Source organism: Paroedura picta, chromosome 1 (assembly GCF_049243985.1).
Source record: "Paroedura picta isolate Pp20150507F chromosome 1, Ppicta_v3.0, whole genome shotgun sequence".
In the NCBI taxonomy this organism is placed as follows: Eukaryota; Metazoa; Chordata; class Lepidosauria; order Squamata; family Gekkonidae; genus Paroedura; species Paroedura picta.
Window position 1 is genome coordinate 40393768 of NC_135369.1, and position 26858 is coordinate 40420625.

The 26858-nt window shown below is 42.5% G+C and overlaps 1 protein-coding gene across 44 annotated transcripts in view; it reads left to right on the forward strand.

Moving 5' to 3' along the window:
* Positions 1-26858, forward strand: part of NRXN1 (neurexin 1) — a 1166434-nt gene that overhangs the window by 1101836 nt on the left and 37740 nt on the right. For 2 of the 44 annotated variants that reach the window (XM_077334839.1, XM_077334846.1), the window contains exon 1: positions 3355-3554. The exons of the other annotated variants lie outside the window; for them this stretch is intronic. In XM_077334839.1, the coding sequence (XP_077190954.1) occupies positions 3522-3554 (33 nt within the window). In that variant the 5' untranslated portion in view covers positions 3355-3521. Of the gene's footprint in view, positions 1-3354; positions 3555-26858 lie in introns of those variants that run through there. 44 annotated transcript variants of the gene reach the window in all.

Consider the following 26858-nt stretch of genomic DNA (forward strand, 5'->3'; position numbering starts at 1 on the left):
AAGATTCTATTATAATTTTGGCCTCTGGGCTTTGTGTATGTTTTTAACATTTAATTTTTAAAAAGAAAGCTGTGCATAATAAATGTTTATATAATTTTGCACCCTATTGTCTAAATTGTACTGACATTCAACCTTTCAGGCCCTAGCTAATTCTAGCTAGTTTTTTTGTTTTGTTCTGTTTTTTTTTTGTTGTTGTTCCATGTAGTTCTCCCCTCTTTGCTCTCTGGGACTGGAATGACCATTATCCTTTTCCCAGAGCAGTCGGTGCCCAGAGACTGTCATTCAAAATTCAGTGTCCCTCATCCCCCTCCAAAAACATCAGGTCTGTTCACTTCATTGGCTCCGTCCCCCAGCCATTGATTCCAGGACAGCCCATGATACCCTGCCCCCTCAGTGCTGCCTTCCCAGATGTCTTCCCTTTGGGTGACCCACCCGCTTCCAAGAGCAGGCATAGTTATGAACATCCATTCTTTCTACTCATTATCAACCTTTCCCTCCCATGAGGATTTCAGGAGATGTACATCATTCTGCTCATCTCTGTTGTATACTCAAAACAATCCTGTGGGATGGGTTGGGTTGAGAGTATACAGCTGGAACAAGTGGGAAATGGAATCTTGGTCTCCCAGATCCTAGCATCACACTCTAGCACAGGTTTTCTCAGCTTTTTCACAATTGAGAAACCCCTGAAACATTCTTCAGGCTTTGAGAAACCTCACAAGTGACATGTTTGTGCAGAATATGGTTGGGAAACATGGCTGTGTACATGCCCCTCCAAAGCCCCTCCAGGCCCATCATTAGCCATTTTGGGAGAACCCCAGGAGTGTCATGAAACCCTGGTTGAGAAAGCCTTCTCTAACCATTGCCTTCTCTAACCATTCAATCTGGCCCGTTCACCAACCCTCTGTCCCATCTCCCCTTCACACAGAAACAGCTTTATCAGTGCTATGGTGAGTCCAAGGTCACCCAGCTGGCTGCATGTAGAGGAGTGCATAATCAAACCCAGCACACTAGATTAGAAGTCCACACTTCTAATCAATATACCAAACTGGCTCAGTATCCTGAGCTGTTTGGGTTCTCATGGTTATGGATGCAGCTGAAGGGGTGAGGAGTGAATCAGGAATTACCATAGTCAGCAGTGGGGTATGCTGAGATTTTTTCCTGGTTTATTTTTCTCCTCTTTTGAAATTGCTTCGGAAGCCAACTGGCTGGAGCCATGCCCCCTGGCACTACCACATTTCCGCTGAGTTCACCCGCGTCGGGGTCAGTTGGCTCCCTAATTTGTGCTCCCCCTCGGATTGCTCTTTTGATCCTACAAACCCTTTTCAGTTTTGCTAGTGAAAACTAAGCTCCACGTTGTTAATAGAATTGTGTGTGGTATTTTCCTTTAAAATAAAAGCCCATATTTTCCCCATTAAAATGCTAATAACAGAACCCAGTTTAAATTAGTACATGTGGGCAGGTTTTGAAGAGTTAAGCCACCCAATCCCATGTGGCTGTCACCCATATCATGGCTGTGCATATCCATAATTTACTGATTGTACAAATGAAAAACCATTTGTCTCCTGAAAGGAGTTAAATGAACAAGCTACTTAAAAATGTGGACTGGTGATTTTTTGGACTTTGTTGAAAGGCTCTGGATGCTTTTGCAGGTGCATGTTTCGTTCACCGCCATGCTTTATGATGGGTTTTGTAAACATGAGTCCACATGTTTAGCTTGAAAGGGTAGAAAGTGTTTGGTCCAAAAAGGTAAAATATTGTGAGGTCACTAATAGGCATATGTGTCTCTGTGGTGAAAATGTAGACGGTAATACAGCAATTCAGCTTGATGTATGTCTGTTGACTGAAAATCATATGCCTTGATGTGGAGTGGTTGAAATATTGCATGTGATCAACAAACCTGCCTTCACGCCCTGTGGACAGGTATTGTATACCACAGGAATGCAGAAATAGTGGCACAACACAATACCTGTCCACATGGCGTGAAAATAGGTTTTTGATTGCGTGCTGGTTTTCATATTTTCCATCGGAATGGTCAGATTAGGACTTCAAAGTCAGAGAGCCCCAACCCAGATTCTTTGGGTGGGAGGGAATAAGCCCCATTCAGCCTTCCTCCTCAGGGCAGATCTGTAGTCATATCACTTACCTTGGAAGAATTATGCGGTCTATCTGCCGTTGCTGATTGGTGAATGCTAACAGATGTGCTTTACGAAAGGTTTCCATATGGTTTCCCAGATGTGCCTTTGCTCCTTGTGAAAGAATTATTGTCACTTTCACTGTCAGGACAGTGTTAACAGTGAATAAGTATTTGATTCAAGACAAGAACAGCGTATTCTGCTAAGGCAGCAAATGCCAAATAGGACAGAAGCCCTGCTATCTGAACCTTGGTTACTTGAATCCCTGGCTGAGACAAATGTCAGTGTGTACTCCTCAGATAAACCCCCTTTCGTGTCAACTATATTAATTGGAGTTTTTTTTTCTGATTAGCTGCTTGCCCAGATTTTTGCAGTTCCCCAAGACTACACAAAATAATAACCTTCCGTGCTGCTTATCTCTGCCTATCTGCTGACCTACTTACATGCTAGGGGGTTTGGAAACACATCGGTAAAGCCTCTCCCTTTTACTGTTAACTCTGCCTTGGATAAAACAATGAAACGCTTCTCAGATGAGGGCATGAATCTCAGATGAGGGCATGAATATTTGAAAAGTTTGCAGCTCTCGTTAGCACACTGGCATCTCCATCATGCGTCTCTCAATATTGCCTCATTGTCTTTATGGAATCGGTGTGCCGAAAACATTCATTATCAAACATAACACACACCAAATGCCATTCATTAGCCCAGATATAAAAGGATAATTACAGTCAGAAGGGTTTGGGGGTTTTTTTTCCGAAGTGGTCATGGATCGAGGGCTGCACGCTAATTGCACTGTTTAAGGTTGCAAATTAATATGGAGCAAAAACATAGTAATCAACCAAAGGGAAATAGATCAAAATATTTTGTCGGTTCTTGGCAGTGGAAGCTCCTTTCTCTCCTCCAACCCTCCCTTCACACTCTCCTCCCTAGATCTGGTTTAATTACATGCCGTTCGAATGATAAAACATGATGCTGAGTGTGGGTGACTGTATAATGAAACTGTGTAATCTCCCCCCTCCCCCGTTGAAAAGAGGGGATAAGCAGGCTGGCTCTAGAGTGGTACCCAATGGTGAAACACAGCACTTCTCATCCGCAGAAGAAACTGCAGCATCCTTTCCTGCAGCAGCTGTTCATCCATTGGCTTCTCCATGGCATGTGACCAGTGGAGCTTTCTCTGTGATTTTTTCCTTCCTCCCTGTTCGTCTTCCATCCGTGTGCAGAGCACTGATAGGCCGGGCTGATGCGCAGGCAATTTATCATCTTGATCTCCCACTGAGTCAGGGAGCTCTCCTGTCACCAGTATTGATTTCAGAGGATGGACTAAATTTCCTAGGATTTCCATTAAGAATTAAGAAAAAAGCTATAAGCACGCAGGGTAGCCAGGCAGACATGGATATGAGATGGCACTGTGAAACCTCTCAGGTAGCTTCTTCTCTCACGGCCGATGCAGACCAGAGGCTAAGCACTGCAGCATGCAGGGTTTAAGAGACTGTTAGTCGAAAAGAGGAAAAAATAAAAAAGGAGAAAAAAAGCATTTGCACCAATTACTTTTTTTAAAAAAATGTTTTTATTTAAATTAGAAATTGTCTCTTTGGAGATTGCATGCCATTAAAAACGGAGCTCAAATTTCTGCACGCGATCGGCTTTTCAATTTCAAGATCTTTTTATCTGTTTTTGTTCAAGAAAAATAGCACTTTAAACCCTGATGCTTTCTGTTTTCTTTATCTGCTGCTTTTCTAAGCTACAGCATGTGTGTGTGTGTGTGTTTCTATGTGTGTCTGTCTTTTAATTTTAGCACGTTTGGAGAAGAGAAATAAGAGGAATCCAACATAAGCATGAAGAACAGATGCTTTCAATAATTGCTAGGTTGTTTTGTGGTTAATGACCTAGTAATTATTTTGGCTAAAAGCAAACGCTTAAACCCTGAGTATGCATGCTTCAGGGGCTCGATTTTGCATGTATGTGTTGTGTTTTGCTTCTCTTTATAACTGTTTACAATGCTAGAATATCTGTGAATTACATGCATGTATTTCTATAAAAGAATGTGTACAAAGGAATGTTTGCATTTGATTCTCTAATATTTTATAGTATTGAATGGAAAAGAGCATCGTTGTTTCTACTAATGCTGATATGTTTTATAAGGTGTGTGTGTGGGGGGGTCTGCATGTTTATGAAAGCAAATATGGGGAGGTTTCTGTATTTGGAGATGAAAACAATTAACTGTATTTGTTTGTTTCTAATGCTGAATTGTCATTAACAAATCTCCAAGTCATCTAATTTAAAGTAGAAATTGTTCCAGGATTTGTTCTATATAATTTTTGTTTTGGAAGCCAGACATGAGAGAGGTGCATCGGATGTGTGCGTATGTGTGTGTAAATGCTCGTGCAAGTTGACCACTTTGGGGTGTAGCACCTTCCCTTCACCGCCCTGACTCACCACAACAAGACTGAAAGGGTCTTGACACGATATACAACCTGTGTGTCCTATGGGAATGATGGTAGTCCCATTACTAGAGGAGAGGAGTATACAGCAGAAGAAGGTGCAAGACAGTAGATTTATTGGGAGGGAGAAGAGGCAGCACCAAGGAAGGAATTTGCAGATTTCCTTTTCGGTTTCTAGCAGACAGGGCAAAAGGATCTCTCCCTCTCCCATCACAGAAAAACCATATACTCCTCAGGAGGTCTACTTCATTGTTTGCTGCGATTCATAAACTGCAGATTGGAAACCATATGGCACTCATATAAATTGTCACCCATGGGAGCTTCATGTTGTTGCTTAGGGATTGGGGGGGGGGGGGAACGGTCTCCTTTAAACACCAAAGTTTGTACAAAGTTCTTATCTGAAATTGTCTCCAAGCTGTGTTCATCTTTGTGGTTTTCACAACCTGTATTCTGGTCACAGACAGGCACGTTTCCTGTCTGGAATGTTTTGAGGTTGGATTTCTGAGGGCAGTCATTTTGGGGGCAGGCGAGACAGAGTGGTGGCAGCTCACAGGTGTCTAGGGCTGGATTTCAGCTGTTGTAATACTAGTATATTATTTTCCTTTCCTTTCTTCTATTGAATGATCCTCCCCAGGGTCTGTCATCTGGTTCATCTTGGCACTTGGACTCTGGTGGATGGTGTTGATTAATTCTAGATTATGCTAAATGGAATAATTTACCTTGGGATACCTCAGCCTGACCTAGATTTCTATCAGAAAAGGGCAAGGCAATGAATCTGGCTATTCCCAGCTCACTTTCCTAAACAGGCATTCTTCCTCATCTATGGGACATCATAGATAATTTGACACAGCTAACAGCTTTTACTTGAAAAGGCCAAAGGGTTGAGTCACCATGGAAATTGAATTGCTTTTCCCCCTCCCTGGTATTAATGATCTTTGCAGGTTAACTAATGGTTAATTGCCAGGGCAGCCTGCAGAACAGCATTAAATCTGCCTAAACGGCTGCAGGGTGTATCCAGAGAGCTACAGTTTCCATTACACCTGCTCTAATTATTAAATACAAGGTGAGCTGGACTTTTTGTGGGCTCTCAGGGATAGTTCAACAATCAGTAGCCTCAAGTGGCATCACTTTTGTGGACTGTAGATTCAAGGGCATGGTTGTATGTTTTAATAATCCTCCCCATAGAAAATTTGCTTATCAGGAAGAATTGTTCAGCTTAATGTTTCTTCCCGGTGTGCTGTTTTTCTGCTAGCAGGGAATATAATACAGTACAGGGAGTATTCAGACACATAATCCCACGTTATCTCGGTCTTAGGCTTTACCTCTTGATTCTGCAGATGTTCACTTAGCTTGGCAAGTTCTGTTAAGGAAGCACCCAGGCAGTGTGCTAGCTTCAGGATACCTGGAACTCAGGGCAGTTTCACACATTACACAGTGGCAACCCTAGATTTACCATGGTTACATTAACTCTAATACATTCAGTGTGCACCTTCAAAATGTAATGCGTGAAATGGCACTCGTTATCGAGCTGAGTGTGGTGGTTTAGCCCATGCTAGTTTCATGTGATGCATCTGGCTTATGGGGAGTCGGTGTGAGATCGGTGTGAATTATGCATTCCTTTGGGCCAAGTGTGAGCATTTTCTGACCTTGCAATAGATAACTGTAAAATTTGACTCAGGGTACAGAATTCAACATCCAGCAAATCTTCAATTTAAACGTTCCAGGCTATAAGGAATATGGGTAATAGTTGCCGGCATCCTTGGACATCATTTTCTGGGGTAGGACACGAGTACGAGGCATAGCTCCTTTATTAAAGCAGCAGAGAGAACAGACACATGGCAGACCTATCTACAGGGCAATCCAGGCCAGGGACAATCAGAGATGTTTTGCCATTGCCTTCTTCTGCATAACAACCTGAGGCATCCTCGGTGGGCTGTTACTAAAGCAGAAAAAAATATACCAAATAAGCAAATGTATGCCCATTGGCTTACTTTGCATAATGTATACCAGTTGTAGACTTCAGGTTTTCTTGGGATATTTATTTTAACAGCCTAGCCTTATCATGTGATTGAGAGCCAGCTGTGGCAAAATGGTTAAGAGCATTGGCCTCTAATCTGGAGAACCAAGTCACCACTCTTCCACAGGCAGGCAGCTGGCTGACCTTGCACCAGTTTCAGTTCTGTCAGAGCTCTCCCAGCAACATCTGACCTCACAGGGTAACTGTTGTGAGGAGAAGGAAGAAGGCAATTATAAACTGCTTTGAGACTCTTTTGGGTAATGAAAAACAGAATGTAAAAAAATAACTTTTGTTTTTCATCCTCTTTCACATTCTGTCAAAGAGCAGACCAAAGTCTCTTACAAATAGCCCAGTAGACACAGTAGAGATTCACTGGAGAATGGGTGGCTATTCTGTCTTATTGATTTCAGTCTAGCAATTTTTCATTATGTTAGACAACTTCTGGCCTTTTCCAACTGGAGGATAAGTCTCACTAACCTTTTAACCACCTCTGGTGAAAAAGTCATCCCGGTTAATGCAATAGCTCAGCAATATTGTCCTCCTCAGACATTGTCACCTGCACATTAGGAAACAGTGTCCCCCATGTATTACCACTTCCCAAATATAAGCAGAAAGGCAGCAGAGACAAGAAGCAACACCTCAAAAAACTTTTGATTTTGACATATGGATGTTGTTGTGCTCCAGCCAACATAACACGTTGACATGAAAAGAGTCTAGTTACTTTTTTGCAAAGGTAAAATGATCCAGGGAAGGAGTGAAATAATGCTATAGCAGACTGTAAACTGGTGCAAATAATGGCCATCACTGGAAAATGTCTTTGTTGTTGTTGTTAGGTGCGAAGTTGTGTCCGACCCATCGCGACCCCATGGACAATGATCCTCCAGGCCTTCCTGTCCTCTACCATTCCCCGGAGTCCATTTAATTTTGCACCTACTGCTTCAGTGACTCCATCCAGCCACCTCGTTCTCTGTCGTCCCCTTCTTCTTTTGCCCTCGATCGCTCCCAGCATTAGGCTCTTCTCCAGGGAGTCCTTCCTTCTCATGAGGTGGCCAAAGTATTTGAGTTTCATCTTCAGGATCTGGCCTTCTAAGGAGCAGGCAGGGCTGATCTCCTCTAGGACTGACCCATTTGTTTGCCTTGCAGTCCTAACTGCAACTAGGTATGTGCTTGAGGTAGAAAGATAACCCTCAAATGCCAACTGCATTAGCCATTAGTAACAGCAGATGTTTGGAAGAGACTCTGGCTGTTGTGAAACATGCCACCACAAACACTGATTTATTTTTCCTCACAGGATTGTATTATACTATCAAAAGATAAATTGTGATTTGGCTTGGGATGACAAATACACCTCAAAATAAAATATTGCTATATTTTCCACAATTTTCTAAAGTTAAGAAATGCAGGGTTGTTGTTTTTTAGAGGGATGGCTGTTTTCTAAAAAGTTGCTGCTCCTGTATACCCCTGCCACCCAGCAGTGTTTACAGAAGATGTCTTAGAGGAAGGGGAAATTCTTTTTTTCCTTTAGAATTTTGTTCACTGTCTACCTGCTGTTGCCTCTGTTAATGGCATATGAAGTTTATTTGAACTAAATGTCTCTTAAATAGTTAGATCTGTGGGGAGCTGATGGAGGGGCTGATGAGGGCATGGATCAGTATCAGAGCGAAGGACCGGTTTTCAGTCCCTTAAAGCAGGGGTAGCCCCTGCTGGCAGGGGCTCATGGGAATTGTAGTCCATGAACATCTGGAGGACACAGGTTGACTATCCCTGCCTTAAGGTGCTATTTATTTTGTACTTATCCCCCTGCCCTTTTTTCAAGAAGCACACGGCACCATCTTTTATTCAGTCAAATTTCAGGGCAAGCAGCCTTAGTCTGATATTTTAACCACTGTATGACCCAGGTGTGAGTAGAATTAATGGATAGATTGATTGGTTTAGATCAGGATTCAAATCCAGTCTCAGTTGTGTTATGGTGTGGCTTTGAGCCAATTATTAGTATCAGTCTAGCTTCAGAGATTTTTATGTAAGGATATGAAGACACCTTTGTTTATGCGATACATTAATATCAAACAATTATGCGGCTGCATTAGATGTAACATTCAATATCTCCCTGTATTCAAAGGGCAAGCTTTCTTTTATTTTAATAGTTAACACACACACGCAAACAAAATTGTCTGCCCTTTCATTTCTGAGCTTCCTTTGACACTTGTTGGCATCATTTGATCTGCTTGCTTTGCTGTTCCTGTCCTGTCCCAAATTATTGGGAATGATGATGTATTTTCCTGGATTGAAGTCCACATACTCCAGGGCATGTCAGCTGTGTTGAGATAACTCTAGAGCTGAAACAGTGTTGTATGTAGATTCCTCTTCCTTGCTTACATGTTATATTACCGTCGTTTTAATTGCAGTGCTGCAAGTGAGATCGCAAGCAGTTTGCTTCTAAATATTTCATTGTTCCTTTCAGTGATCAGAAGCCAAGAATATGCATAAATTTCACAAATGCCAAAGTGACAAAGCAATGTAGCATTTTTTTTCTTGCACAGTTTAGCAATTATGGGTGGATTTTAAAATATGAGCACAGTAAACCCAAGGAGATTAACGCATTAACGGTATGCTTAACAAAAAACAGATTTGAAAGATGCCTACTTATTATGTTATGATATTGTGTGTGTGTACATATACAATTAAGGTTACAATTAACACATTTCCCAGTTCTTGTTTAAGGTAAAAGCACAGATAATGCTTTAATCCCATTAGCTTTAATGGAGTTTATGTTTCCCCACCACCACCTCTTTTGGCTTCTCACAGAGCATTTAACAGTGCAGCCCTAAGCAATGTTATACTCAATGTTATACTCTTCAGTTCTTCTGCAGTCAATGATCTTCAAAGCATGTAACTTTGCAGTGTAGCATTAATTTCAGTGAGTTTAGACTGTAACTCAGTGGTTCTCAACCTGGGGGTCGGGACCCCTTTGGGGGTTGAACGACCCTTTCACAGGGGTGGTGGCATGGCAAGCAGTTTGGCTGGGGGGGGAACCATCCACACAACAGCCTTGCAGGATAGTTAGAGCAGCAGAAAAGAGCAAGATCGGCACGGTGGGGGCAAGAAACAGAACTGAACTGAGAAACCCCGAGGGAAAAAACAATTTATATACAATCATGAACCATGGATCTTCATGCCATTGGTCAGTTTTGGTTTAATTTCTGTGAAAGAACACTTGCATAATTTTATGATTGGGGGTCCACACAACATGAGGAACTGTATTAAAGGGTTATTAAAGGAAGGTAGAGAACCACTGCTGTAACTGAATAGGATTGCACTGTAATGAATATATAGTTTTCCATGTGTGTATGTACATGCCTTGACCTGGATAGCCCAGGCTAACATAATCTCCTCATATTTCAGAAGCTAAACAGGGCTGGCCCTAGTTAGTATATGTATATATATATATATATATATGCCACAAGAAAGGTCATTTATAATTAAAATGTATCTACTGGGCAATTGTTCATTTCAGAAATGAAATAGGTGTTCACAGTTATTAAAGACCTTTGGTTGGCAGAAAATGACCCAGGTGAGATTGGATTGTTTTAAGGTGAGCACGCTTGAATGCAAGAGTGCCACCAACCTGCTGAATCTACCTGTTTGGAAGGTCAGCTTCCCACTGCTTGAGCAGGTCTGTTGCCCTATCACTTTGGACTCTGATCTCCTCCCTTCCTTTCTGTTCTTCACCACCTCATGGTCAGCTTTATATCTAGAGCAGCTCTTCCTGCAAAGGGGGGGGGGGGTGAGTTAAGCTGGTATAGGAGTGGGAGCAAAAGCTGGCAAATAGCCCTTCCTTGGCATCTTACGGCTGCCCAATAGCCCAGCTGTACCAGCTGCAGGTCAACATTCCCATGTCTTTCCAGTGACATTTAGTTTTATTGTTCTACCTCTTTTAAAAAGGGGGGTGGGAATCTTGATACCAGCCCTGGGTCCTTAGGGACAGGACATACTAAAAAAAATTAAATGAAAATGTAAATGTTTCCAGCTTTCTCTGGGATTTTGAGAAGCCAGAAGCCATATGAGTGACATTTTCAAAAAGCATCAAATCATACCTCAGTAAGGAGTCAGCTCTGAAAACTGTGAACTGTCATTCTGGTTTGTTTGCAGCTTTTCAAAAATATCCCAGAGTTTTTTGGCAAGATGTTCAGTGACACCTAGAAGCCTCAGGGACCCTTTGCCTGAAGGGAAAATTTTCCAAGAGAGTTCAGAAATCAGTATAGCAAGGCTGTGGTTTTCTCTCATAAAAGTGTTTATCAGAATTGGAGGCCATGACTAGTTGAGAGCAAAATAATTTGGGAACTAATTGCACTTTCCTGCCACACAATACAGAAAGAAAACTGGAGGCCCCTTGGCCATTTTGGGGGGATATGTTTGATGGCTTCAGGTGGTTCTCAATAACCGAAGGTTGGTGGGGTCAGTAAGGGTGACCATGCGTCCTCTTGATCCCTGCCCATCTTGGTTGCTCAAAACAGCCAGCAGATAGGAGGCTCTCTGAGGGATAGTGCCAAACTCTCTTTCAACCAGAGAGTTCCCAGAGGTGATGAAGATGCCAGTGGTTCGTCCCTTGCTTAAAAAACCATCACTGGACCCGCATACCTGGACCTGGCATACCTGGAGGAGACTTCAGTGCTCGATCCACACCAGTCAGGCTTTCATCCTGGTTACAGGGTGGAGACGGTGCTGGTCACCTTGGTGGATGATCTCTTATGCCAGCTAGATCAGGGCAGTTCAGCTATCCTCGTGATGTTTGACCTGTCAGCTGCATTTGAAGTGGTCGACCATGAGTTGTCAGTCTACTGCCTCACCGGAACTGGGATTTGGGGAACCAGCTGTGCCCCTTTCTCAGGAACTGGATACAGAAGGTCACAGTGGGGGAGGAATTATCACATCCCTTTCAACTCCCTTGTGGAGTTCTACTTCAAGGTTCTGGTTTTAACCTTTAAGGCTATACACGGCCTGGGTCCCACATATCTGAGAGACCGCTTGCTACCTTATGTTCCCCGCAGGGTGCAAATTTGTTGTAAATCCCTGGCCTGAGAGAAGCTTGCCTGCCCTCAACCCAGGCCATGGTCTTTTTGTTCCTGGTCCCGACCTGGTGGAATGAGGGCCCTGACAGAGATATCACAGTTCCACAGGGCCTGTAAAATGGAGCTCTTCTTCCAGGTCCTTGGTTGAGGCCAGGGTGGGAAGATCTTGGGCTCCCCAGGTGGAGCCAGGTCATTGGCCTTACCCCCCTCCCCCTGAGGTGGGAACCACCATCTGGAGAGTGGGGTAGGGTTTTTACTCTTTGAGCAAATTGTTGTTGGGATTGTTAGGGGATTTATGGGGGGTTATCAGGGAATAATTATTTGTATCCCATCATGAACTGTTTCTCAGGTGTGGTGGGATAAATCTTGAAATATAAATAAGTAAGTAAGTTTGTTTGATTTGGAAGGGCACAGTTGACCAAAACACCCTCTTCTGTGTAAGACTACTGAAATTAGCAATAACTGTGCAAGATAATCACTTCCCCTTAGCTCCTGATAACTTAAAAGACTATTATATAGGACAGCTCCATGGTAGACTGACCCAAACCTTGAGAAGCAGGAACTCCCAATCCAGTGCTATGTATCTGTTTCAATGCACACAGAGATCACCTGGTAACTCATCTGATCTGATCCTTATTGGCCACTCTTGAAAATAGAATGCTGGGTTCTGTATGATCCAGCAAAAGCAGTAGCAGATTTATCTAGTAGGTTTACTGCAAGCTACCCATTTGGGTCAGTTTCTGACTTAGCTCCTCCCATGAACTGACTCAAGCAGTGAACCTGAACTGTTGTAACAGACTGCCATTTCAACTTGGCAATTTGCTACTACAAACAGCTTCTAATTGAACAGAAGATGTCCATCTGTACTGGACCACCTGGGGCACTCTGTTGCAACTGCATCTTTTGCCTCCTACATAACAGCCTGTTGATGTGCAGTCAGGTGTGTATCAATGCAGTCCTTGGAATTCAAGAAGAAACAGTTCAGAGAACAGGCACTGGTGTTTTTCTTTTTCTATAATGAAAAGTGTACAGAGTGACTACTCAGAATTGTTGATATTGAGATGAGAAGGGTCCATTGTGCTATACTGACTATTGGCCTCAGATCAGAGAAACTTAGATCCATGTCACTGCTGAGACTGGACAAACAATGTGCTTTAAATGAATTGGTGGTGGTTTGGAGCATTTCCCATGGTCTATGCATGGGTTTATTTTGTCAAACCATTGACTATTCAAATAGGTCTTATGGACTTTTAAAACACAAAACCTGCAGAATCAGACATGGCAGTGTGTTGTGTGTCTATCCCATTAGTCATGCTGACCCAAATTAGACATTATGATTTTTTTTTTAATACCATCATGCTCCAGTGGTGTCCCAAGGGTGGAGTGATTGTTGTGGTCCACTCTGAATGTAGGCCTGAAGGGGGTTCCCAGAAGCCTAATCTCCATATCAACTTTCATAAACATGAAAACCTCCCCAGAAACTCCCATCTATCAGCTGAAAATGCTAAACCTGCCCAAGGCTGAGCCAAGCCCTCATCCACAAGTGTCTGGGTCATTTTTCACACGCACACACACACGCACACCAGTAGGAGTGCGATCTCTCTGTGTTTGGAGAGATTGGAGGCCCATAGCTACACAGTGAATCATGGCCAATTGGCATCAGTTCTGCTTTGGTGCCGTGAGACAGCAAACGGAACTGTGGCTGCCACTGTCCTCTGTGACATCCTGGCTCGATCAGACCAAGATAAGGAACTGGGCTTTGGCCCCTCACTCTCAAAGGACCTTTGGCTGAGATGGCTCGTGAAGGAAGGAGCAGCAACTGATCCATGGCCTGAGCCATCATCAACCCAACAGCTGAGTGTTGTTAGCTGAAACAGTCTTACACAAAATTAGGTTGCAAGGGTCGGAATTGTCTTTATGCAGAAAACTTAAGGGTTTATTTATAGCTTGAGATAGAAGGAGAAACATGAAAGCCCTGCTTGATTCCAGATGCTTGTCTGAGGCTAGGCTGCAATCCATCTAAAGCAGGCTTACTTGGAAAGCAATTGACCTGGAAACCAATTGAGACTTGGTTCCAAGAACCTGTCATTATAACTGAGTGCATGCAAAATTATAGGGATCTTTCCAACTAGAACCTGGGTGGAGTAATAATTAGTTTATCCTGCTATCTAAAAGCAGATGGAGATACGGGGTGGGGGCTAATCAGGTGCTTTCCTTTGACATTCTGAACTTCGTAGGCAATGGAGAAACACAGTACTGATGTTTGTATTTTTCTGTGGTTGGGAACAGAAAAAATCCACTGTCCCATAAATACAGGGCCATTCCGCACAATGACCAATGTTGCTAAATGTTTGCAGTATGCAGAAACTCTATATTTAAAAGTGGAATTTTGTCATTCCGCATACCTTCCATTCTAGTGGAATATTGAAGTCCCAATAGCAGTCTATTCATTCCCCACAGGTTTCCAGTCTCGCTGGAATCAAAACAAAGAAGGCATATTTTTCCATGCTTCTTCCCGCCCCTGGCCGTCAATCAAACAGAACGGCCAATGAACTGTTGTATTCATGCTCCCGGAAAGCCCCTTTCCCTTTAAAAACTGTTTTTTTTTTAAACCCAAAAACACCAACAGCAACGAATACTTGTTCATTCATTGTCTTAGAAAGACCTTTTTCGCTGGCATAGGAGCTTGCGTTTAATCGTTTACATGCTATTCAAGTAACCCCCCCCCCCGGTGGGCACGATTTGTGGCCGAAATTACGGACAGTGTCAAAACAGGGGGCTGTATTGTGCTTGGAAACTTTAAAGACAATTGCAGAAGGAAGCTTTGTTTTACTAAGTTACTTTGTTTTACTAAGTTTACTTTGTTAAGCACTTCTGTGGAGAAGCCTCGCTTATTCGTTGCTTTCGCCGGTTTAAGGAGGGAAAATGGCGATCGCGTCTCCGGAAGCTCGGGGGTGCGAGTTAGGGAGGGACATTCTTTCTACCGCTATTTTGAGAATGCACATGTCTTTCGCTGATGTGTTGTGGCTTGTTCTCAGAAGTGTAGCGTTTTTTTCAGGGGGAATCCACTTTTCTGGATTTCCCCCTAAGCGCTATAAAATTCCGATTGTTGCTAGAGTTTGGCAGGAGTTTGGCGGTTTGTTTGCAATGTCATGCGGAACGTTAATTTAGTAGCATTTACATAAGGTAAGACTTCGGCTACATTTAAGTCGTGGCCCACAGAGTTATACATGTTACTTACCAAGTGATATTGTTTACCTTTAAAGGTAAAGGTAAAGGTATCCCCTGTGCAAGCACCGATTCATCTCTGACCCTTGGGGTGACGCCCTCCAGTGTTTTCTTGGCAGTCTCAATACAGAGTGGCCTTGCCAGTGCCTTCCCCAGTGTTTACCTTTAGGCTGTGGAAAAATATTCAGCTTCCTGTTTCCTCACACTAAAAAGGTAAAGGTATCCCCTGTGCAAGCATTGGGTCATGTCTGACCCTTGGGGTGATGCCCTCTAGCGTTTTCATGGCAGACTCAATACAGGGTGGTTTGCCAGTGCCTTCCCCATTCATTACCGTTTACCCCCCAGCAAGCTGGGTACTCATTTTACCGACCTCGGAAGGATGAAAGGCTGAGTCAACCTTGAGCCGGCTGCTGGGATCGAACTCCCAGCCTCATGGGCAGAGCTTTCAGACTGCATATCTGCTGCCTTACCACTCTGTGCCACAAGAGGCTCTTTTTTCCCCTCACACTAAGCCTATGTTAAAGGGGTAGAATTTTTTTCCCTCTGGCCTGTGAGCAGTGGCACCCCCACCCCCATTTGTTTTATCTACCACATTTGTTTTAACTTTTGAAACAGACTTTGAAGAAGTATTAGGGTAGCTGTAAAAGAGCCTCCAGTGGCTGGCCTGCTCAAACACAGGCCTAATGACATCTCAATAAATAATAGTTGCAGGTAAGTTCAACACTGTTAACTGCTTTGAACACATGTTTGAACACATGTTGGTCTGCCGTCATGTTGGTATTTTAAAGTCTTAATGGGGGTTTTAATAGGGTTGAGACTACTGTGACCCGCCACGAGCCTATAGGGAGAGGCGGGAAATAAATCGAATAATAACAACAACAACAACAACATGAAATCCTATATTTTATGTATTTAATATTTAAATGTTTATAACACCCCTCACAAAAATCGTCTCGGGGCAGTCCACAATATAAAACCAATAAAATACAATATAACACCAACAAAGCCTCTTAATCTGTAAACCACTCCTGCGGAGCGGTAGGAGTAAAAGGTTAACGGCTAAAGGGGAGGAGAAAGGGTGGGCCCTGTCCAACAGCACTCTCAAATCTACACTTTCTAGTGCCCGTTGTATTTAAACGTACAACGGGCTTTAAATCTAGTTATACAATAAAATAGAAATTAAAAAAAAAACAGGTGGTGGCATAATCTCTCCAATAACTGTTCCTATAAGGAACTAATCCTATAATCCTGTCATACACATGGGAAGGAATCCACAGATGCCATTTCCGGTCACCGCCCTGCTTATCCAGTTAGATACTTATTCAGTGCTAGGAACATAGCAATGGTTATAGATCCAAACTTTGAAAAGCAGGTAGAAGAAGAAGAGTTGGTTCTTATATGCCGCTTTTCTCTGCCAGAGGGAGTCTCAAAGTGTCTTACAGTTGCCTTCCCTTTCCTCTCCCCACAACAGACACCCTGTGAGGTTGGTGATGCTGAGAGAGCCCTGCTCGGTCAGAACAGCTTTGTCAGTGCTGTGGCGAGGCCAAGGTCACCCAGCAGGCTGCATGTGGGGGAGCGCAGAATCAAACCCGGCTCACTAGATTAGAAGCTCACACTCCTAACCATTACACCAAACTGGCAGTTCCATTCTAAATTCTCAAGGAGGACACTTGGGAGGCACTGCCCCTCACAAAGTTCCCACCAAGGATTGCCATACCCAATTTCTAACTTCAGTCGTGCTGTCTTCCTTCCCTATTGTACTTTGAAGGGGCTTCCCACCTGCCAAGATCCACAAACCCATTCAGAATGAAATAGTCTGAAATGCATGAGAGATTGTTGTGGATGTTCTGTTCCTCAGGGGGCAAAAAAGGGTTTTCTTGCTAGACACTGGCTGGAGTGGAAACAAATAAACTGTGTATGTAGACAGAAGCATTGATGATGACCTACCTCATAACCAAAGATTTAAACACCTCCTGAAAACAAAGGTGTCGTTCTGCTATTTGTATGCATTCTTTCATTGTTCAAAGGCTATTTGCTGCATTTTTAAAAAATGTCAAGGGGAGGAAAACATTTCTTGCCTGTGTTGTTATTCCTATTGTTCAAGGCTAGTGCAGCTATTTGTTTAGCTTTCAGAATGGATTGTAAATCTCTCCTTAGAGGGGGGGACATTAAGTCATAGACAGTGTTGGACCCTTATAATGAAGCAAGGATTATTTTCTCTGTGTGATTGTACATTCTTTCACTTTACTAATGGCTACTGGGACGTAGCCAAAGGAATACAGCATTTTTAATCCCTCTGGGGCAAAGCAAAAAAAAAAAAATTGAAATGACCTTCCAGTTTTTACAAAAAAAAAAAGATTCCACTAGAAAGAAATAAACGAGCGTGTGCTGAACAAATAGGTCTCCCTTTCTTGAGACTCTTCCTGTACTAATCTTGGAGATGTAAGAAACATAAATTCCATGGTTAGTGTAACCATCTAAGCAGGCTATTTCCATAACCTCCAAAAATTATGCAAGCCAAGACTATAAAAATGGATATAAAATAGATTTGATTGGATCAACCTGGTTCTCTAGGGGCAATAAAACACAAGGGGTTCAGCTTTAAGAGTTCTTCACCATTTCCAGTGATGTACAGATTTGCTCTAGAAGCACACCTACAGCTGAACGAGGAGTTGAAACTGATGGTACTAATTCAGATTGCTGATGGAAAATAGGGTTACATGAAGCTGTGCATTTACAGTTCCTTGTGGGTTCCTTATTGTTTCCACCGTTCTGTTTGACATGGTTAACAATGAGAGACTAGATGGTTCTGATTTTTATGTCCATTCCCAGCTGTCATAGCTATAGTGTACTGAAAAAACTGTTAAACACTGTTTGTCTTTCCTCAACCAGCAGCAATAAGAGAGCAGAAGTTGGAGTGGATATGTGGTTATTGGCACTGGCTAGTGTAGGAAATGACAGGAGGTCTGTAGGCTATGTTCAGTCTAAAGAGACTCTGCCAAGCTTCACCAGAGGAGAAAGAGTAGAATAGTGCCCCAGCAAAGGCTACTGTTTCTCCTGGCATGTGTCACCTTCTGTTGTTCCATCAGAGGAAACAATCTGGAAAAGAGATTGTTTGGCAGTATTTGAAGAAGCTTCTGCACCTGTAAGGATCCAACAAAGACAGAGTACATTTTCTGAAATACGGAGAGGCAACAGTGCCAACAAGAACAGGGAAAAGTTATGAGCAAAATTCAAAACCTTCTTCCAGCCCCAGGATCTGCTGTGCCATGGTTAGCACAGCAGTTTCTGGGGCTGACTTCTCCTGCATCCCAGTTTAAACCAGGTTGTATAAGAACACAGCCCCAAGCCAAGCTGGTGAGAACAGCCTGCTTTCCCCAGCACAGCTGATCCTCAGGCTGCCTTCTCCATTCCATTTAAACTTTAAAGGAACTGCAGTAGAAGCCCAATCAATGTCTGAAAAGTAGGAGCTATCTGTTCCTGACTCTCTGCTATTTTTGGATCTACTAACACTTCTCAATTATATTTTGGGATTTTCTCAGGATCCCCCCCCCCCCGTTTTCTTGTGAGAAATGCATTAAGGAAGTTGAAATATACCTGGTATATTTTCAGGTGTATTTTTGGCTTGGATAAATCCAAATGCATATCCCTAATAAGGCAGCTTCCTGTGCTCATGTAACATATCTCCTGTGGTCAGGCTGTCAGTTATTTTTAAAAGGTTGAATTGGATTCTTGTGGAAGATATGTGTGAAAATATCGTGGTGGGAGGGGGGCACCCAAGCATTTGCATGTGAGTACTACCACTTGCCCCTGTGCTTGATCCACTGGTCCATGTCCCCCTGTACATGAGATTGGAGAGGTATGCTCTTCATGGCCAAGGGAGGGAGCAACTGCAGCCAGCCTGGTTGTGTCTCTGCTGCTCTTCTCCCTGCCTTGGTAACTGCTCCCCCCGCAAGCTGCAGTGGGGCACAGGTGGGCAGAGGAGATGACAATGATGATGGCAGTGGCAAGGAGTTGCCCCATCCTTTCTGCTCACTCCCACCTTAAACTCCCCACTGCGCTATGTCACTTCTGTGATGTGACTTCAGTTGCAGAGGGTGAGACGTTTGCACATCAAAAACTCAGTTTTATAGCAAAGGGTATAATTTCAGAATGTACACTTTGCTGAAAAAATTATCTGAATTTCTGAATTTGGATATCATTCAAACCATTCTTCATAACTGTTGCATATATATACACACCACATTTCCGCCCTCCCTCTCCATTCATAATGAACACAGTCTGGGGTAGAGACTATCCTTGTGTTGCAGACTGCTGTGTAAAGGGGGGGGGGACAAATTGACTACTTAGCCATTATCCTCTTCTTCAGGTATGATTGCTTTTTTAAAGTAAATTAATTTTTTAATTGGTGTCATGGGATAGCGCAGAACGACGGATTTATCTGTGAAACCAAGCAAAGCTTTGTTGAAGGAGTCATGCTGATAGGTTCCTGACAGGTTATTGTTTCAGCCATCTAAATGTTAACCATTTTTAATTAGCTTTGGAATGTTTTTCCCCCTTCTTCAGTTGTATTTTGTTCATTCTCTCAGCCAAGCTGAATAGAAAGTATATAAAATCTCAATTAAGATGGCTTTATCATTCCACAAGGAGAATCTTGTAGAGCTTAGCCAATCATCTTCCCCCAGTAACATGACACGTTCACCTTCAGATGTGTTTTCCTAAAGTTAAAATGATCAGTCAGTTTCCGTCATGGTGCCTCTTCACTGGGCAGATTTGCCTGAGGCAACAGGCTTGGATACCATTCTGAGGAGTCAACTGCGCAGTGACCCCGTGGGTCCTTCATTTCAGCTTTGCCTAATTCTACCACCATAATTCAGGGGTTGGTGAATAAAAACAGAAGAGAAAAGGCAACAACACTGCTGAAGTCATTAGGGAGCCTTTCACAAAATAACTGTATACATGGAGCTGGACAGGGTGTACCAGATGTGGTTCTGTGGGCTTTTGCATCCCCAACCTTTTCCAATAAAATAGTGGAAGTCCTTATGCTGAAAATACTTCCCTTAGGATCTACAGAAGTGAGGTGCATTGGAGTTAGATAAGTTCTCACTATCAAAAAGCTGCATTAGTTTGGATTTGCTGATTCTGTTGTTCCTGGTCAGTGTTCCCTGCTGTTGTTCCCACTAGTAGGGATGATAGTTGAGATACTGGAGTTGTGAACCAGGAACTTTATATATGCAAAGCACCTACTCTGTCGTTGGGCCTAGAAACCATTTTCCATACACAGCTTTCATGAAGTTAAATTATTTTGAGGTGTTTCTTAATCAATGTACTAAAAGCTGTTGATGATGCTGTCTTTTATTCTGTTTTCTTTCTCTTGGTTAAATTGGTATATCATCCATTCACAGGCTTAGATCCAGAGATGCACATATAGACTAAAGGGACTTAGTACTGTTCCACAACACCCAGTGCTTCCATTTAGTGCTCATAAAGTAGTAGCATAAGATCTTGCAAAAGCAGAAATGCAAGTAGAGATACAATAAGTTTAATTTAGTGCAAACAACTCTCATGCAGTTTTTTCTTGCATTTCCACTGGTTCAAGAGTGCAAATACAAATGTAGTACTGGCTCCAACCCATGACCTTCCCAGACTCTAATTGAATTGGTAAACCTAAATAAATAGGGACCTGATCAGGAAAGACTCTAGACTCCCATGTATTTCAGTGGGAGAAGATTATGTTCTATAGATGCAACACTCTTGCTGAAATTAATTCCTTCCCCATCTTGAGTATTATGAATCTTAAAATTTGCTTCCTTGTGTCAGTTCTCTACTTAATAACAACCTTTTTATTTATTCATATAATTTATTCTCCTGCCATTCCACACTAAAGTCTTCAAGGTGGCTTACATTCCAGAACAGATTGAACCAGGCCAAAGGGGGAGGGGGGAGAAAGAAAGAGACAAATAAATAGAATATAGCAGTAGCGATGCATGAAATTGTAAATATTTTAGCTCAATCAAACTGCAATTCTAAGCAGAGTTATATCCTTCTTAGTACACTGGAATCAACAACAGGATAGTTTAACATTACTTAGGATGGCATTTTTGGCAAAGATCCAAATTCAGGCAAATCTTGTATGGTAGTATGATATTACCCTACCTCTCATATCTTTGAATGGGCTAGCATAATCCTGTCTTGCTAGTGGACATATAACAAACTAAGTGTACCTTTCCCACCCAGAATAAATGTTCTTTTATTTTTCTTTCTTGATAATCAGCCTTTTTAATTTGTAAGGCACTCAAGGTTTTTAATGCATCAACGTGACTTACGGTAAGTTTGTTTTAATCAGCAGTCCTTTAATCAGTTGTCCTTTCTCTGCACATGAAAACACAGGTTCTCCTCTGCACAGACAGGTACTTAACAGGATGATGGAACTATAAATGCTAAAAAGAACAATTGCTTTTTTAACATTTGTGGTTCCATGGAATGGTAGCTGCTGTTCCTTATTTATTAACAGAACAATCAGAGGGCTATTTCAGATCAATTAGTACCCATTGAGAAAACATCAGCCAACTGTTCTGAGCCAGTGTAACAAACCCCTGCTCAGCCAACAGTTACAGCAAGACTGTTACAGATCACAGTGGGACACTTGGTTTGAGCCCCTGAAGAAACTCACGTACTGGAAGGCTGTAATGACATCCCAAATCCAAAGGCAAAAAAAAAGGTAGTAAAGAAATTAAGATTATCAAAAGGAAAGAAGAAAGCCTGTCTAAAAAATTAGAATAGAATTGTGATAGAAATACACTTCTGCTCAAGATTCAACAAACAGAAAAATTTGGTTGTGCCAGGCAACCTTTTGACATACTGTGGTATGAGTCAAGCAGACAGGCCTGAGCATTTATTTTGCATACTAGAACAAAACAGACAGGAGCAAAAATGGCAGAGAAATTATCCAAAGGTTCCAGTAATAAATTTCCATGGGGATGGGGAGGGGGGGGAGAAAAGAATGAATAGCCCTTAAATTACAGTGTAAATGATCGCAAACTTTACAAGGGAATGAGGGGAGAACTCATGGTGGGGGATGAAGGTTTGGGCATGAGTTGCATGAACACAAGAAGTTGCTTTATGCTGCATCAGTTGGTCTATCAAGATCAGTAGCATCTGTTCTGACTGGCAGCAGCTCACCAGGCCCTTGGAACTGGAGATGTTGGGGACTGAATACGGGACCTTCTGCACGCAATGCAAACACCCTACCTTTGAACTATGTCCCATGTCATATATAGTTCTTCTTGAAAGGGAGCATTGTAGAGAATGTGGCTGCAGGTTGCAAAGACATGTCAAATATTGGACTTGAACTGGTGGGTGAGAACCACAAAATACTGCGGATTAACCTAAAGTAGTACAATGGGCTTCATAGCCAAAGTTTAGCACATTTTATAGTCCTAATGGAAGAACGTAGGGGAGTACGAGCACACACTTAAATTTAATGGGGCTTTACCTTTGACTGAGAGAAATAGTTTAAACATTCTGAATACTGTGTTCGTAGTTTTTTTAGACCAATTTTTTAAACTGGAATCAGGTGTTAAAGGGTTTTATTCCTAAAGTCAGATTTATGGTACGATGCAGGCAAATTGTCTTTACTACTTACAGTACACACTTAAATCAAGAATATAGGAAGTGAGTACATCACATAATTGAAAGTGATGTGGTAAGAAATCTGCCCTAGTTGCACTAGCATTTCTAAAATTATAATCCTGTCTTTGATGCCTCCCCTGTAGCTTTCAGAATTTGGGATATGTGGGAAAGATGCAACACTTTCCTATTTACATGAGAACAGCTCAGAAGTTTGAAATGATTCTAGTTATAAAATGGATGCAGAAGGTAACAGTTTTCTAAAGAACAAATCAATGTGTGTGGCAGAGGTTTAATTATTAGCATAATCTTATTAAATTTAACTTCTGAAGCTGAGCCACTTGAAATGCATACTTTTACAAAACATTTGCTACTTTGTGTGACTGCATTGGAGAGTCAGTGTAACTACACACTGTATGATGCTTCTGGGGAAGTAAGGTGGAATGATAGAGCACCAATATGGGTCCCAGTCTGAATAGAATTGCAAAATGGGCATCCAAGATTATGGTTAAAACACCACTGGATTATGTATTGTTTTTGTTTCAGCACTGAGTAATGAAACATGTTAGCAAAGGCAGAAGAACCAGGGGTGGCATGGCAGGGATGTCATTAGCTTTAGTGCTGAAAGTATGAGATGTAAACATTTTAAACTCTGTGGAAATGGCTTCCACAGCACTCAAGTTAAGTAAGACCCAGCCCGCTGTTTGACAACAAAGCACCCTCCTTCTTATCACCAATCAAGGGTGCAATCTCAAGAAAGCTCTGCTTGAATGAACAGAGGTTGCTTGCCAGCTGTATTTCTTGGGTTGTGCCCAACAACTGCCAAAGGAGAGCTGTTCTATATCTGCGATGGATTAACTCTGATTAGGCCAGTAATCCATTCAAAATATGCTATTCCATTCTACCCAGAAATGCAGTGCAAATTGGTTGGCATATTCAGAGGGAGCGGTTTGTGTGTTAATCAGCCATTCTGTTCTGCTCATCCACATTTAATGAAATAGGTTTTGAAATGTCTGAAAGCCAATTTGCATGAATAATTGTGTTGCATCTCATGCAATCACTTCAAGCACTGCCACAGAGGAAAGCTTGAAAGGCAAAAAGAAAGAACAGCAACACTTCCGCTGTTGGCAAGAAGGCAGTCCTGGCGTGCCATACATACGTGGCGGTGAAGGCATTGATAGGGGAAAGTGAATTTGTTTATTTATTTCTGGATTAATACCCTGTGCTTCCCCGGAGGCTCTGGGCAGCTTACAGAAGGGTTTAAAATTCTACAATTTAAAATTATTGGCTCATTTTGAGTGGTACCACGCTGCCTGGCTGCTCATGCTAAAATCAGACAGGCAAGGTGGGCTTTTCTTCCCCATCATCGCAGTAATCACATGTAGTCAGCTCTCCTCCCTCGCCCCTTCCGGCTTATCTGTGGGACCACTTATCTGCTTATGCCCCCTGCAGGGCTCTTCTCTCTCCAGGTATGAATTTACTGGTGGTCCTGGAGCCCTGGGACATACGCCTGGCCTTAACCAACCTGGTGGAACAAGCTCCCGGAAGAGCTATGGGCCCTGCGGGATTTGTCAGCTTTCCACAGGGCCTGCAAGACGGAGCTCGTCTGCCACACATATGGTTGAGGCCAGAGCGATTCCGGGCGCCGTCAGCTGTGGATCTCTAGCTGAAACCAACTAAGTCCCTCGCGCCCAGATAGAGAGTAATAGATCTTTGCTGGACGGGCGGAGGGGAGTGGGTTATATATTTATTATCCGCCATTGTGATATCGTGTTTTAATTATATTTTTATGGGTTTTATGGGATTTTTTTGTTCTTATGAATTTCTGTAAACCACTGCGAGACATTTGAGAGCGGCGATAGATAGATAAATGAATGAACGAATGAACGAACAAATAAATAAAACCTACAGTGCTTTGTCCCCTGGCAGATCTTCCACAGCACTCTTCTTTGTTGCTGAAGCTAAATTCTGGGCAAAACCAAAACCCAAACATGCTCGTGCAAGGGAAGCATCTGTAAAAAGTGTTGCTCTAGTCAAAAGGAAAAATGAGATTTGGGAGAAGAAGAATCCTTTTTCAGGACTTGCTTTCAGTATCACTCCTTTTTTGTGCTTGTGTGTGTGTATGTGGGTGAGAGAAAGAGAATGGTGAAGACAACACTTATTTAGAGAACAGAAGGTTGTTACGATGGAGGTATTGCTTCACATGGTCTCCTGACTCATCCATTCAACAATCATCCCTGTTCACAGTGTTTTCAGTGCCCTCATTTACTTCTTGGGGAAGGGAACAGACCTCAGCCTGGTTCTTCCCAGCATCTCTAGTCAAACAGACTCAATCCTCTTTGGCCAGTGTGCATATGCTACCACAAAGACCCCAAGAATAAAAGTTTTTGCATCTGGCTGCCTGAGTCCCAGGTTCCTTATATGCTTCTTTTTTTGGGGGGGAGGGGGGGCAGCGTGGCTTGCTAATTGTTTTTGGTCTATTTGTCTCCAATGGAGAGCCAAAGCAGCTTACATTATTCTTCTCGCCACTCTTCCATTTTATCCTCACAACAACCTTGTGTGGTAATTTAGGCTCAGAGTGTGCGGCTGGCAAAAGGTCACTGGGCGTTCAGTTCTAAAGGCACTTTTCTGGGAGTAGGCCCCATTGAATAGCATGGGACATACTTCTGAGTAGACTGGCTTCACCAGTGAGTTTCCAAGGCAGAGGGGGGATTTGAACTTGGGGCTCCCAGTTTCTAATCTGGTATAGTCTCATTACTATGCCACATTGGCACTCACTTATTTCAGTTTCAGTGGTGATAGCATTTTCTGCACAAAAGACCTGTGCTCCAAGGAGGAGGAAAATAATGGTTTATATTTAAAATATATTTAAATATGTCTTCTTTCACTTTTATGTAAGCCTGTTGGAAGTCCTGATCTATAAAGCCATGCAACATAGGGAAATATAAGCGAGTAAGCTTTTTTTTTCATTCTCCAGTTACTTGAAACCTTAGGTTATTGTGACATAAAATTGCAAATTATTGATAAACTGCAGACATTGTGAAGCCGATGATGGGAATCTACATGCTTGTCCTGAGCTGCATGTTTGAGAGCCACAATGAGGATCATAGATATTCTCCCAAGCTATTGCTATAGCAACATAGTAAGAATTTCTAAGCTCTGTTTCTCTTGGGTTCACAACTGCAGTTCTCTTCATTGATGAAACGAAATGCCTTCCTAGATGAAACGGGTCCAGCTAGAAGCCTGAGAATTGGGGGGAGGCAAAAGAGCTGGCTGTTTTAAAAATCAGATTTTTGTATTTTGGCCAACCAGATTTGAATCAACTAGTGACTGCCTATGTAAATGCGTTTAGCATGCTCCTCGTTTCCAGAAGTGATTACGGAAAATGGCTGCTTCATAGTCAGGGTTCTGTGAAGCTGGAGGAATATTTGAACCTCCTTCTTATACGAGTGCCCTAGATTCCTGGGAAGTTCTCATGTGTCTCCAGCGTTAACAGTGCTCACATGATACAATGTGAGTGCTGATTGTAGATTCTTACTGCCTATTCAGTACTTAAGGTTGACAGTATTTTAATGGCCTACTTAATAAAAACATGGCCTATGAGATCACTGGTACTGGCATAGGAAATAAACCCCAAATTCTGCCATGGTCTACCATGCCATGTCACCGTCTGCCAAACTTACCCGTAACCCTGAATGGTCCACTCTTGACTTTCCCATGATCCACCACATTCCTCTATGACTTCTCTGCAATCACTCTCCACTCTTGCACTGTTTTCTGCATGCATACGTTACTTGGAGATTTCCCATGTACTCAAGATTTCTCCTTCTCTGTTAGTGAATTGATCTTAAAAACAGCAGCCCTCTGATAGGCTGTTTCAGCTTCATCTTCACCAGTGAGCTGCATTTAAAGGTGCAACAAAAAGTTAAAAATCGGCAGCCCATACATTCAGCAAGCTGAGGATTCAGCCACGTGCAGTAGTGGAAGCAATATTTGCAACCAAGGGAACTTGAGAGAAAAGAGACATTAACTTGCATGAGTGCCTCTGTTTTCATCTGTGAAATGTCAGAAGAATACTTGATGCCTTCCCCCACCCCCCCATGGAATTGCTTGAATGGAACTAAACCCATGAATGCTTCAAACTGATACCTGTCCCTGTATTAAACCATTTCTCAGATTACCTCCCCCCCAAGTTGTGATCCTAATCAAGATAAATAAAAAGGGTTTTTTTTAATGAAATTGAACAGATAACATCAGTGTCTTCCATTAGATACAATTTGGTATTTGCAAAAAAATTAAAATCTTGCCTTGTGGAACTGAAAATGTTTCCTATTTGGTGGGA